Genomic DNA, 13890 nt, shown 5'->3' on the forward strand with positions numbered 1-13890 from the left:
AAATTCAAACCGTAGCACCCACAAATCTTTAGGAACAATGGTGAAAAGAAAGATTTCACCTGCTCTGGCAGACAGAGACAGAAGTCTTGGTAAGTCACTGAACTCAATCAAATAAACCCTCAAGCCTCATTGATGAGGGACTCAAATCAATGCTCCACACAATGGCCATGGAACAATCACTGGAAGAAAACTGCAGCCAACTTAAAGATGAACTGATCCAGGGTATCAGAGAGTTTTTACAAATGCGATGGAAGAAGTTCCAACGTACATCAGCCAGTCACAGTAACAGAACTCAACATGCAGAGGAGCATATCGGAGATACTGAAGACAAAGTACTAGCCATCACTAATGATGAAGTTAAAACAGAAGTCCCCATCCCCCTGTTCTTCTGGGAGCCTGGCAGTCATGCCCATGGACTGCCTCTGGCATCATATAAGCTCATTAACCGGCCATGATTCAAGACTCACAGATAAATCTCGAAAGAGATCAACAATCTTCAGCAATGCCTCCAGACCCCACATTTATGAGTCTCATCTGGGGCACCTTGGAAGGGGAAGGTGAGCCTACCGCCCACCCAAACAGAGCCCTGGCAGCCAAATATCTCCAAACCCATGATCTAGAGACTCATAAATAAAATCTAAAGAGATCAACAAGCTTCAGAGATGCTTCCAGACCCCAAGGTCACCATTCAGTTAAAAAGTTAACTGCAGCTTATATCACCACACTTCCATGTGACATCCTACCAGTCAGGAAAGAGTGAAATGACATAATCCAAAGTACTGACTGGAAAAAAAAAAAGTTCCAGCCTAGAGTCCACTACTCTGCAAAGCTATCTTTAGACTGAATTCCTGGAGTGTGACATCTCACACTCTACACCGCTGATATAGCAGGAGTAGCACACCAGGGTTGATGAGACACAAAGCAGAAGGCAACCAATCTCGATTAAGGAAATATTGGCACGCAAGGCTCAGCCTGTAACAACATGTTAGTAATCTCTTCTACTAGTGATCTCTTCTTTAACGGCTCCAGGGTGAGATACAACAATTCGTACACACTTTCTTCTAAAGAAATCTTTATTTGATTATTTTTAGTGAATACTCATAACAAGAAATACAAAATAAATTGTTTAGGGCCGGTTAGCGGGGCAGGCTCGGGTGGTGGTTGGGAAAATTCAAAATAATGGTGGTGGGAAGGTGTAATGATGGTGGGACTGATGATGGAGTATTAATGTAACAAATCATCATGAACAACTTTATCAAAATTAAATTAAATAAAAAAATAGATTTTTAAAAAGAAAAAAGAAAAGTAAATGAATGGTAGGGAATTTAAGAGTCTTACTAGACAATAGCAAGACAAAAAATCTAATCACCGGAACACCAGAAGAACAAAGAGGGAAGGGGAAGAACAGCTGGTCAAAAAGTAATAACTGAGAATTTTCCTGGTATCTTGAGAGCCGCTCCCACACGGACTCAGGAGGCTCAAAGAGCACCAAACAAAACAGACTTAAACAGAAGAACGCTAAGACACACAGTAATCAAAATGGTAAACTCGAAAGACAAAGACAGATCACCTAAAGGAGCAAGAGAAGAAAACCCTCGAATATAAGGGGGAAAAAACACATTAAGAATCATAGCGGACCTTACATGTGACATCCGACAAGCCAGGAAAGAGTAGAATAACATTTTCAAAGTTCTGACTGAAAAGAAGCTTCTAGCCTAGCCTGCTCTGCAGAGCTGTCATTTAGATTTGAGGGAGGGATAAGAACCTTTTCAGACAAACAAGAGCTGGCAGCATTTGCAACAACTAAACCAATCCTGAAAGACTTACTCAAAGGACTCATAAAAAAAGAGTCTTGCAAAAACAACTGGATCTCTCTCTCTCTCTCTCTCTCTCTCTCTCTCTCTCTCTCTCTTTCTCTCTCTTTCTCACACACACACAAACACACACACACACACAGGCAACAAAGCCCTTTATATCAATAATCTTTCTAAATGTCATTGGACTAAATAAACTTCCCTCTAAAAAAGCAAAGGGTAGCTGGATGGATCAGGGAAGAAAATCCATCCATTTGCTATCTAAAGGAAACACACCTAAACTCTCAGGTTAAAATCCTCAAAATCCTTTAATCATCACTATTATATTTTCCCCCAGATTTTTCACCTAAATTTCTTACAGAAGTTAGAATTCAATTTGAACAAGATTAAACTGAAATCAATACCTGATTGATATCCTGTCTCTTCCATTTCTCTAACTTCCATTCTGAAAGACACAAAAGTTGATTTATGATTGAAGAAAGAGTAAGTCACACGTTATTATAAGTTGTATGAGTTCCAAACGAAAGTATCGAAAACTGGATTTTAATGCAAAAACGAACAAAAAGAGTACTTAAAAAGGAAGAACTGTTTTTCTGAGGTTTTTTAGGGGGCGTGTGGGCGGAGAGGATGGGGGGAGAGGGAGATACCCGGCAGTGCTCAGGGGTTGCTCCTAGCTCTGCACTCAGGAATCACCCTTGGCGGGCCACAAGGGGTGTCAGGTATCGAACCCAGATGTCCTTGGAAGGCTATTCCTGCGTCGGTGCTCAGGGTGACCCTAGCAGTACTTGGGGACCTTGAACCCCTGTACTGTGACTCCAGCCAGATGACACAAATATTAAAATGAAAACTCTAACTTGAAACTAAACTTTGGGCTTAAACTAAACTTTGGGCTTGTTTTCACATGTTACATTTATTTTTTAAGAAAGCAGAATTAAACATTGGTGAGTGACAGTGGTCCAGCTAAACATCCAAACCAGAGTCAGCAATGCTGGGAACACCAGTGGTGGGTTTGGTGCTAGAACAAATACAATATGTCTAAAACTCATCATCAATACCTCTATAGATCATAGCTCTTAAATGAAATTTTTAAAAACAGAATTAGGGGCAGAGAGATAGTATGGTGGGTAGGGTGCCTGCCTTGAACCGCCAACCCTATTTTGATCTCCGGCACCACAGACGGTCTCCCGAGTCCTGCTAGGAGTGATCCCTGAGCACAGAGCTAGGAGTAAGCCCTCCCTACCTTTGGGCGTGGCTCAAAAACAAAGAATTAAATACCGATACCTTTCAAAAATGTGTCATCAAATTCCTGGGCTGACACGGTTTGGGGATACTTGATTCCAGCTCCCCAAGCGACAAAAGGGGTTAAAGTCTCTGAAGGATGACCAGCTCCATGGCTACCTACAGAAGAAAGGAAAAAGAAAGAGAACTAATTATTCATGAGTATTCATTCAACAATTGTTTGACTTGAGAGTTGATCCATATCAAACCAATTCTGACTACAACACTACCAAAGGTTTGCAAAGGTTTTTCCCAGCACCAACAGGCAAAAACAAAAACAGTAGGTTTAGTGATTGGTTAAATAACAACAGGAATATTAACAACTATAAAATAAGGATGAAATGCCACTAAAATAGCAACGAAGGCTAATGAATAAGAAAAATCATTTGGGGGAGTAGGTCAAGACTGGAGAAGGAGCTGAGGCCCGCTCTATCCTGGAGAGAATGCAGAAGTTTCTCCCTCCCTCTGTCCCTCCGTCCCTCCGTCCTTCCCTCCCTCCCTTCCCCTGGAGAGAATACAGAAATTTCTTCTTCCTTCCTTCCTTCCTTCCTTCCTTCCTTCCCTCCCTTCCTCCCTTTCTTCCTTCCCTCCTTCCTCCCTCCCTCCCTTTTTCCCTCTCTCCCTCCCTCCCTCCCTCCCTTCCTTCCTTCCTTCCTTCCTTCCTTCCCTCCCTCCCTCCCTTCCTCCCTTTCTTCCTTCCCTCCTTCCTCCCTCCCTCCCTTTTTCCCTCTCACCCTTCCTTCCTTCCTTCCTTCCTTCCTTCCTTCCTTTCCTCCCTCCCTCCCTCCCTTTTTTCCTTCCCTCCTTCTCCCTCCCTCCCTTTTTCCCTCTCACCCTCCCTCCCTCCCTCCCTCCCTTCCTTCCTTCCTTCCTCTCCAGCTGAAAGTAAAGGCCAAATCATATCAGTTCAGTACAATTCAGCTCTGTGATCTGAGGAGCCAAACCTACCGGTGGTCTTATTTTGTTCTCCGCGTTAACACTGTATTTATCCTGGGGGCCTCTAGGAAGGTCAGGTTCACCCAGAGATTTCCAGTGATCCCGGGTCCTTTGATAAAACCACCTGAACTTGAGCAACCTTTGCCATCATATATAATATTAGGTATTTTTTGCTTTCTTCTCCACTCATTTTTTTATAGTTTCTCATTTGAAAAAAAAAAAGATTTCTTTTATAGTTGTAAAAACTTCTCTGTATAACTCTATATTCTCAGTTCATTTTATACTAACATTTTAGGCATGCAATTATGTGCTAGACAGAACTTTTGCATGTACTGAACCATCTTACCACTTCAACATATGATATCTGGAGCTATATTTGCCTCTATTTTAATTATAAGCACAAAGAAAACACAGACTAACCCCATGCTGTCATTCCATGATCAGAGGTAAAGACAAATGCTGTTTTCGCATCATTTCCATAAAAATTATTTAAGAGGGATACGATTTCTTTTACTCCTTCATCAACCTTTCTAATATTGTCTTTATATTCCCTGTTTAAAAAGAAATTAAAAAAAAGTAAAAAGAAATGGAAAATCTGAGCAAAATAATAGGGAAAAATACAATTTATTCAGCATGATATTCAAACAATAATTCCTAGAATACATTAAGATTTCATCTTCAATATTTTATCAAAACTCTTTAGCTCTTTTTTTTTGGGGGGGGGGTCACACCTGGCGACGCACAGGGGTTACTCCTGGCTCTGCACTCAGGAACCACCCCTGGCAGTGCTCAGGGGACCATATGGCATGCTGGGAATCAAACCCGGGTCGGGCACGTGCAAGGCAAACGCCCTACCTGCTGTGCTATTGCTCCAGCCCCAAAACTCTTTAGCTCTTGAAAAAAATGTTATCTTTCTTTCTTTTTTTTGGGGTGGGGGGGTCACACCCAGCAATGCACAGGGGTTACTCCTGGTTCTGCACTCAGGAATTACCCCTGGCGGCAGGGGACCATATGGGATGCTGGGAATCGAACCCGGGTCAGCTGCGTGCAAGGCAAACGCCCTACCTGCGGTGCTATTGCTTCAGCCCAAAAAAATGTTTTCTTTAAAACGAAGCAAAAGAATGTAAAATTGGGGCTGGAGAGATCATACAGCAGGGAGGTGTTTGCCTTACACAAATCTGCCCAAGGCTTCGTCCCCAACACCCCATATGGTTCCCCCCACACCCTCAGACCACCAGTTGTGATCCCTCAAAGCCAGGATAAGCCTTGAGCACCGCGGAGTGTGGTCCAAACACAAAAGAAAGCACAACAAAAGAATCTGAAATTGCTTTCAGAAATGAATTTAAAGAGGTTACTAATTAGCAAGGGCTGGAGCACTAGCACAGCGGTAGGGCCGTTGCCTTGCATGCAGCCAGCCCAGCTGAGCTGGGTTCGATTCCTTCGCCCCTCTCGGAGAGCCCAGCAAGCTACTGAGAGTATCCCTCCCGCATGGCAAAGCCTGGCAAGCTCCCCGTGAAGTATTCCATAGGCCAAAAACAGCAACAACAAGTCTCGCAATGGAGACATTACTGGTGTCCACCCCAGCAAACTGAAGGGAGGACAGTGCTACAGTGTTACTAATTAGCAAATACATTTCAACGGATGCTTTTTAACTCTCCAATGTGATAATGGTGACTTTCAAGTTCATTCCCTTCTTAATGGTAGCTAGCACTGCTTACTATTAATTATTTGCATCCCTTAGAGTGTCTGGGATATAAAAGATAATATGATTATAAGACAATATAATGTCTGAACAAATCATATGGGACAAGCTTTCCATTCTGTTGAACACAGTGGTCCGGGGGTGGATTATAGCACTTAATCAGTGTATTACAATAAAGAAAAAGAACATGAAGCTTTCATTATTGGTAACTAGCGCATAGACCTTACAACTATATAAAAAGGTAGACTAAAATCAACTAATTACCAATAAGGAATAAAGGTATAACTTGAATTTTTTTCTCTTTCTGTGCTCTAGAATAATCAAATGTTTGCTACTCTATATAAGGAATACTACTGAAGCTTAATATGCAAGGTATTATACAACTATTTGCTACATACAATAATGAGTAAATAGAAAGCACATAGAATAGAAAACGTGTGGGTTTGTGACAGAAGTACCAGCACCATAAGATACTTTCAAAGATTTACTAAAATATGTCTAAAATATGGTTTTTCTCTGTCATCAGCATATGTACAGAATATAATTCATTTTTATTAATACGAATTCTGGCCACTTTACACAAGATTTATGCTACTAAATCGTATTACAGCTCATACACGTGAGTTCTACTCCTGAGTTATTTGAAATACAAATTCCGTTGTGATCATTATAAACTAAACACAATCTTTAGAAAGTTCAAACTGAACAGTTTTGTATCCCTGAAATACAAGAAATCCTTCCCCCCCATCCCCCCTCCTCCTAACTAAGGTTCCGAAGTGCACTGGAATCTCCGTGGGAGCCAGTGAGACAGGACACAGACTAAGGCACTTTACTGGCACATTCCTGATCCTGCTCGGGTCCTAGGCCCTGTGAGGCTCCCTAGCACCCCGGCCAGCAACCCACTGCACAGAGAGCCAAGGGAGCACCCCTTTCTCAGAACTACAGGGTGACCCAAACCCCCGCCCACCAAGAAATTACCTTGACGATGGCCGGTGAGCATGTCCATTTGTATCTATTCCCACCAAATGTAAGAAAAAAACTATTTTCTCTTCATTTAGTTGAGAAAGCAAAGACTGATTCTTTTTGGCAGAATGAAAGAATTCCTACAGGAAACAAATATTTTAAAAAATTAATTCATTTATTTTTAAAATAATGCAGATTAATGCACTGACTAAGTTTGTACATATTAAAATGAAACTACCTTATTTTGTTTACAGCTATCCTCAGGATTTACTAACACAAAGTGATTATTATTAGAATCCCTACAAAATCTAATCTCAAATAACAAAATAAGAAACCCACTATTTTCTGTTAAAATTAGTGCCCTTCCCTCCGGAAAAAAAATTTAGAAAGAAAATCTTATTGTATACCTGAAACTGTACTATGAATAACTCTGCAAATAATGGTGCCTTAATAAAAATAAAAAGAAGAAAGAAGACTTTGTTTTCGTGAAGATTTCATAACGTCAACAACCATGATTCTAATAGTCCAAGAGACTAAAGAAAATTTTGATAAGAGCTAAATTATGCATTAAATGTAATTTGAAAATTATTTTTCATTGAAGTGAAAATTTTCTATCACAATGTGAAGAACAGTTTCTAATCTTAGGGTAAAGAATTAAGAGCTAGCTGTAATGTTTCAAAGGAGAGTCATGCTTGGATTAGGGCTGTAACAGGCAGGAGAACAAGAAGCAGCCGTCTCTGAAAGTATTTTGAAATGATAAAACACAACTGTTGCTACTAGCCCTCTTAATTTAGCTCTTATCAAAATCTTCCCTCAATATTTAATATTCTTACTCTTACCGACCTCTACTTTTTCCTAGCCTCTTCTTCTCAAAGTTATTTGTTCATTTCTGTACTCAGCAAATGTTTAGAATAAATCATGATCATTACAGACTGCAGGATGAGAACACCAAGGTACATTCTCCCATTCTAAGTAAAATCTTCTGATTTGTTTGGGGGCCACACATGGTGGTGCTCAGGGATTACTCTTGAGCCTCTGCACTCAGGCATCACCCCTGGTGGGCTCAGAAGCCCTTACAATATGTCAGGGATCGAACCCAGTCAGCCACATGCAAGGCAAGCATCTTACCCATTGTGCTGTCTCTTTCTCCCCATCCTCTGATTATATGGGAGGTGTCAATGCACGTATTTCTGAGGTTGGAAATTTAGTACAGAGGTTAAGACACTTGCCTTGCATGTGGTGATTTCTAGTTTGAGCCCCAAAACTGATATGGTCCCCAGTGCACCACCATTAAGATTCCTGAACACAGAGCCAGGAATAAACCCTGAGCACTACTGGAATAGATCAAAAACAAATCAAATATATATCCTGACCCGCATTTGGGAAGTAGGGTTACCAGAATTTAAGTCAAACATCTCAGTTAAAGGCTATATGGGAATTAAGGTTTTTAGAAATGCATCATTTTACAGGCCACAGCCATAGCACAGTGGGAAGAGCGTTTGCCTTGCACATAGCAGACTTGGGTTCAATTCCCAGCATCCCATATGGTTCCCGAGCACTACCAGGAGTAAGCCCTGAGCATCACCGGGTGTGACCAAAAAGCCAAAAAAGAAAAAAAAATTTTATTTTAGTAAAAGAGATGCTTTCTTTTTTATTCCTTATTCTTTAAAGAAATGGATGAAACTTTTGGCCCTCTTAGACAAAAAGATATTGAAGATAAAAAGCATGCACTGAGGATGAAAGAGAAATTGCAGAGACCAGCTCTTAACAAAATTTGGAACCTCTCTGGCCATTCTGACTGCATCAATTATCTACTTCAGGCATTATGTCCATTATCTTCAAGATAGAAAATATTTCTATTAGGGGCCAAGAGAGAGTACAGTGGGTTGGGTGACTGTCTTCTATGCAGCTGACCGGGGTTCAGTCCTGGGCATACTGTATGATCTTACAAGTCCCACCTGTGTTCATCTATTCTTTGATAAGCTCTGTTTTATCAGGGTTTTGAATTAAGCAAGACATGTTTCTTACAACTGACGAATCGTAAATTATCATTTGGAGTTGTAAACACTGAATTGGGGGAAAAAAAGTCCAGATTTCAGACTTTCACACAATTTTTGAAAATATAGATTCTTTTGGAGACCTAGCAAATCTGTCATAATAGTCATTCAGAGATCAAAATGCCCAGGACTAGAGATAGAGTAGAGAAGGCATTTGTCTTTTATGTAACTGACCCTAGTTTAATTCACAGCACTGCATAAGGTACCCTGAGTCACCAGTGATTCCTAAGCAAAGAGCCAAGAGGAACCCTTAATCACACTCAGATGTGGCCCAACAATCTCAAAAACAAAAGGTAAAGGTAAAGGCCCTCCCGTTGATCGTCGATTTCCTCGAGCAGGCCCAGTAACGTCTCCATTGGAGACTTTGTTGTTACTGTGTCTGGCATATCGAATACTCTCGGTAGCTTGCCGGGCTCTCCGAGAGGGGCGGAGGACTCGAACTCGGGTCGGCCATGTTGGCCGCTTGTAAGGCGAACGCCCTACCCGCTGTGCTATCGCTCCAGCCAAAAACAAAAAACAAAACAACAACAAAAAAAAAACCCTCAGTAAGAAAACTCATCTTATTATTAAAAATTTGCTCATTTGTTTATTTTGATGGAGTAATAGCACAGCGGGGTAGAGCGTTTGCCTTGCATTCGATTCCTCTGCCCCTCTCGGAGAGCCCAGCAAGCTACTCAAGAGTATCTCGCCCGTGGGGGCTGGAGCAATAGCACAGCGGGTAGGGCGTCTGCCTTGCATGCAGCTGACCTGGGTTCGATTCCCAGCATCCCATATGGTCCCCTGAGCACCGCCAGGGGTGATTCCTGAGTGCAGAACCAGGAGTAACCCCTGTGCATCGCCAGGTGTGACCCAAAAAGCAAAAAAAAAAAAAAAAAAAAAAAGAGTATCTTGCCCTCAAGGCAAATCCTGGCAAGCTCCCCGTGATGTACTGGATATGCCAAACATAGTAACAACAAGTCTCACAACGGAGACGTTACTGGGCCCGCTTGAGCAAATCGATGAACAACGGGAAGAGAGTGCTACGGTGCTTATTTTGCTGATATTTTTCTGGCAAGTACAATTGTAAACATCTATTGTGTGCTACCATTAGTGCATCTAGCTCTTCAGCACACATGTCAAAAGGCTTTTGCGTGTCTTTATAGTCCAACCACTATTGACGAGGCCTCATTTTACTGTCAGAAACAGAATTCTGAAAGTTCTGAAAGGCTCCTTTTGAAACTATGTTTCAAAATTTTCTACTAATTGGTTATTGTGGAATCTTTAATTTCTTAAAAGTCTTTTTAAAATGTTGTGTCATAATATTAAATATTCAAGTTCATGCAGGTACAAAAGAAGACTAAGATGCATTTGCTGATCAGTATCTCGTACTTTAGGACACGTGAGCGTTGAATCGCTCAAGTATACACACCTTAAAAGTATTAAAAACCCAGGTATCCAGGTGCGCTGCGTCACTGGCACCAAAATCCTCACTGCGAGAGGCATAACCATCCATAAACACATGGTTTCCACTAGCACCTGAGAAGAAAAGTTGGGGAAAACACTGTAATAGTCTTTCTAACCATCAAAACATGAAATAGCTCTTTAGTGTTATTTGTAACCAGGATTTATCACAAAATATTTTGTAATGAGGAGGAGAAAGATGAGAGGAATACATAACAATTATTTATCTTACGTGTTACAAATTTTTAGCACTTTTTTTCATTGTTGTCACAGTAAAATATTCTTACCTAATTGATATAATGCATGTAAGCTATTTAACCTCGTAAGTCACAAAACTAACATATACGATAGCACAACATAACAGTTAATTGGTTTTGTCTCTAGGTAATGATTAAACTATTTAAAGTTTTTTTGCAACTTTTGTGCATTCTAAACTAGACAAGGTCATTTTGCTTACAAAACTTACTAAAACAAGAAGAAAACTCAAATATTTCACTACTCTTATTCATGGAATATGCATATTTTCTCAGTATAATAAATTTATCCCAAAATATTCTTACTGGTAGCTTGAAGGAGAAATAAAATTGTTATGCTTATATAATTATTTATAAAAATTTCACATAAAATACTCTTATATGATACAATCTTCCACACATATCACATATTATTTGAGTGTAAAGACCAGAGTCAGAGAGATAACTCAAGGGCTGAGAACATGCTTTACATGCAGGAAGTCGAGGTTCAATCCTGAACACCTCATTCTTCCCTGAGCACTGCCAGGAGTGACTCCGGAGCACCATGACATGTAGCCCTTAAGCCCAAGCACTTCTAACCCACGTCAAAATGAAAACATAATCTAATAGCCTTAGTGAGTTTCTAAACTGTTATATGCCAGGGACACAACAAAGTAAAAACAATCTCTTCATAGTTCAGACTAAACTACTGCACTAACGTGGTTACTGAACCATTCTCATTTCCTTACCTAAGTAGAGATTTGAGTGGGTTTGTTGGTTACCGTACAACATGGATATTCCTACTACACTGTCTCCAATGCAGGCAATGGTCTGCTCTGTCAACAGCAGCCAAAAGTAGGAAGGGAAGTCTCGGGAGGCAGAGCAATGCAACCCACCCTTACCACCAGCCCCGTCCCCTAATGTGCTACACAAGCAAATGGAATGCAACTGATTTTAGAAAATTAAAAAAAAAATTTATAATAACCGGTGTTCTAGGGACAGAGACAACTCAGGGGTTGGAGGACATGTTCTGCAAGGCAGGAGTCCCAGGTCTGATGTCCACCATTATGTGGTTCCCATGAAGGACCTCCAGGTGCTTGAGCCCAAGCACCAAGCCAAGAGTAGCCCCTAAGTGTGGCACAAAGTATTTTCTAAATTCTAGTACTTGAAAATTCATGCACAGATAAAAAATACAATAAATCCAATGACACAGCCTTCGATATACAAAATACGATGGATATGGGCCCAACAGATAGTACAAACACTTCTTGCCTTTTATGCGGTTAATCTGGGTTCTGTCCCCAGAACCATATACGGTTCAACAAGCACCATTGGGAGTGATTCCTGAGCAGGCGTAAGCTTTAACACTGCTGGGTGTGGTCCCAAAACACCAAAACAAAATAAAATGAGAAGCACAAACATTTTAACAGTATACCTTTGTGTAAATATCATAAGCTTTTGGGGGATTGTGATATTCACACAACAGGACATTGAGCCACACCTGGTGATCTTCAGGGCTTACTCCTGAATTGGTTCTCAGGGGTCAGTCCTGACAGTACTCAGGGGACCTTGCGCAGTACTGAGGATTGACCTGGAGTCAGCTGCATTAAGGCAAGCACCTTACCTCCTGGACATTCTCTCTAGCCACAAATTCTTTTTTTTTTTTTTCAAATTTTTATCAGTGAAACACCATGATAAAAGGTACAGTTGTAGATTTACAAATTTCCGTGCTTGGGTTTCAATCATACAATGATCAAACACCCATCTCTCCACCAGTGCCCATCCTCCACCACCATGGGTCCCAGCATCCCTCCCACCCCCCAACCCTCCATCCCACCCTGCCTCTGTGGCAGGGCATTCCCTTTTGTTCTCTCTCTCCTTTCGGGTGTTATGGTTTGCAAAAGAGGCAATTGGTGGCACTCATGTTTGGTCTATAGTCTACTTTCAGCATGCTTCTCCCATCCTGGGAGGACCCTCCCAACACCCTTTATTTGGTGTTCCCTTCTCTATCTGAGTTCCCTTTTCCCCTAGAATGTGTCTAGCCACAGATTCTTAATTTAAGAAGATAAAATAAACCAGACATTAACATTGCCATTACAATAAATTATGAGATAATATATTACTAATATATTACTAAATGTTCCACATGTATTACCTAACTTAATCCAAATCCCTGAGATTTTATCAAAGGAAAACTGAAGATAAGTTGACCATTTCAGTTTATCATCTCATCAAAATCTAAGATACTGACAATCATATGATTTGCCAATACCTCGAGTACAAGTGCAGCTAAGGAGGAAAAAATCTACCTTGTTTAGCCATAATAATACACATCCCTATTTCAGAGAAGTTAAATATGTAGAACTATAAATCTCAAAATCAGCAAACGGGTCTTAAAATTACCATGCTAACTTATAACTTATCACCTTTAAACAGAGGAAACATCAATAAATAAATACAACAACAACAAAATAAATAAAAAATAAACAGAAGAAACACCAATGATTCTTACCTTTGACAAACATAGATAAGATATCTGAACTTCCCCAGCTCCATGTGTATTTGCTCTCATTAAAAAGAGAATCAAATTCTACAGGATTTTCCTTCCATCCTTCAAATATAGAGGGAACAAAAAGCAAGAAATAACAGCATTACATGGACATGGAAAAGAATTAGCATAGACCATAAGTGAATATTGTTAAAATAAAAACAACAATTCCTGGGGCAGGAGCGCTTGCCCTACACACTGTACTGCATGTGACCAAACTGGCAAACTGGGTTTAACCCCCGGCATCCCATATGGTCCCGTGTAAATCCTGGTGTAAATCCTGAGTGCAGAGCTAGGAGCAAGCCCTGAGTACCACCAGGTGTGGTCCCAAACCAAAGGTAAATAAGTAAACAAAAGTGTTAAATATTTAAAAAATTAAAAACAATAATTGCAGACTAAAAAGAAATAATAGATTTAACGCAACTCTTTTAAAAAACAGCAGGAAAAATTACCTTTTTTTTTTTTTTTTTTTGGTTTTTGGGTCACACCCGGCGATGCTCAGGGTTTACTCCTGGTTCTGCACTCAGGAATCACCCCTGGCGATGCTCGGGGGACCATATGAGATGCTGGGAATCGAACCCAGGTCAGCTGCGTGCAAGACAAATGCCCTACCCACATTTCCTATTGCTATTGCTATTGCTCCAGCCCCAAGAAAATTTATTTCTTATTAAAATATAGAATTATTTTTGAACTTTCAAGAGTTAACATTTAGGCCAACCATGGATCCACATACTCATATCCTCTCTATAGTACAAAGTGATAAAGACTAGAGCTTAATTATTTTTATAGTTTATAAGCCATGTTTTAAAAATTAGTATAGTTTAGGTAACATGGTAACATTTGTGGTTTTAACATAGTTACTGTACCACACCACCAAGTACCCAAGACCCTCTACGTCTACTCATGTTACTTCTAGTCT

General features: G+C 40.5%; 1 protein-coding gene across 1 annotated transcript in view; it reads right to left on the minus strand.

Moving 5' to 3' along the window:
* PIGN (phosphatidylinositol glycan anchor biosynthesis class N) overlaps positions 1-13890 on the minus strand; it is a 121359-nt gene that overhangs the window by 97842 nt on the left and 9627 nt on the right. Inside the window, exons 5-10 of the mRNA XM_056106954.1 lie at positions 12936-13034; positions 10159-10265; positions 6709-6833; positions 4449-4579; positions 3096-3212; positions 2219-2259 (exon numbers count right to left, since the gene is read on the minus strand). Of these exons, the coding sequence (XP_055962929.1) occupies positions 2219-2259; positions 3096-3212; positions 4449-4579; positions 6709-6833; positions 10159-10265; positions 12936-13034 (620 nt within the window). The remainder of the gene's footprint in view (positions 1-2218; positions 2260-3095; positions 3213-4448; positions 4580-6708; positions 6834-10158; positions 10266-12935; positions 13035-13890) is intronic.

Source organism: Sorex fumeus, unplaced genomic scaffold (genome assembly GCF_029834395.1).
Source record: "Sorex fumeus unplaced genomic scaffold, SorFum_2.1 ptg000151l, whole genome shotgun sequence".
Taxonomy (NCBI): Eukaryota; Metazoa; Chordata; class Mammalia; order Eulipotyphla; family Soricidae; genus Sorex; species Sorex fumeus.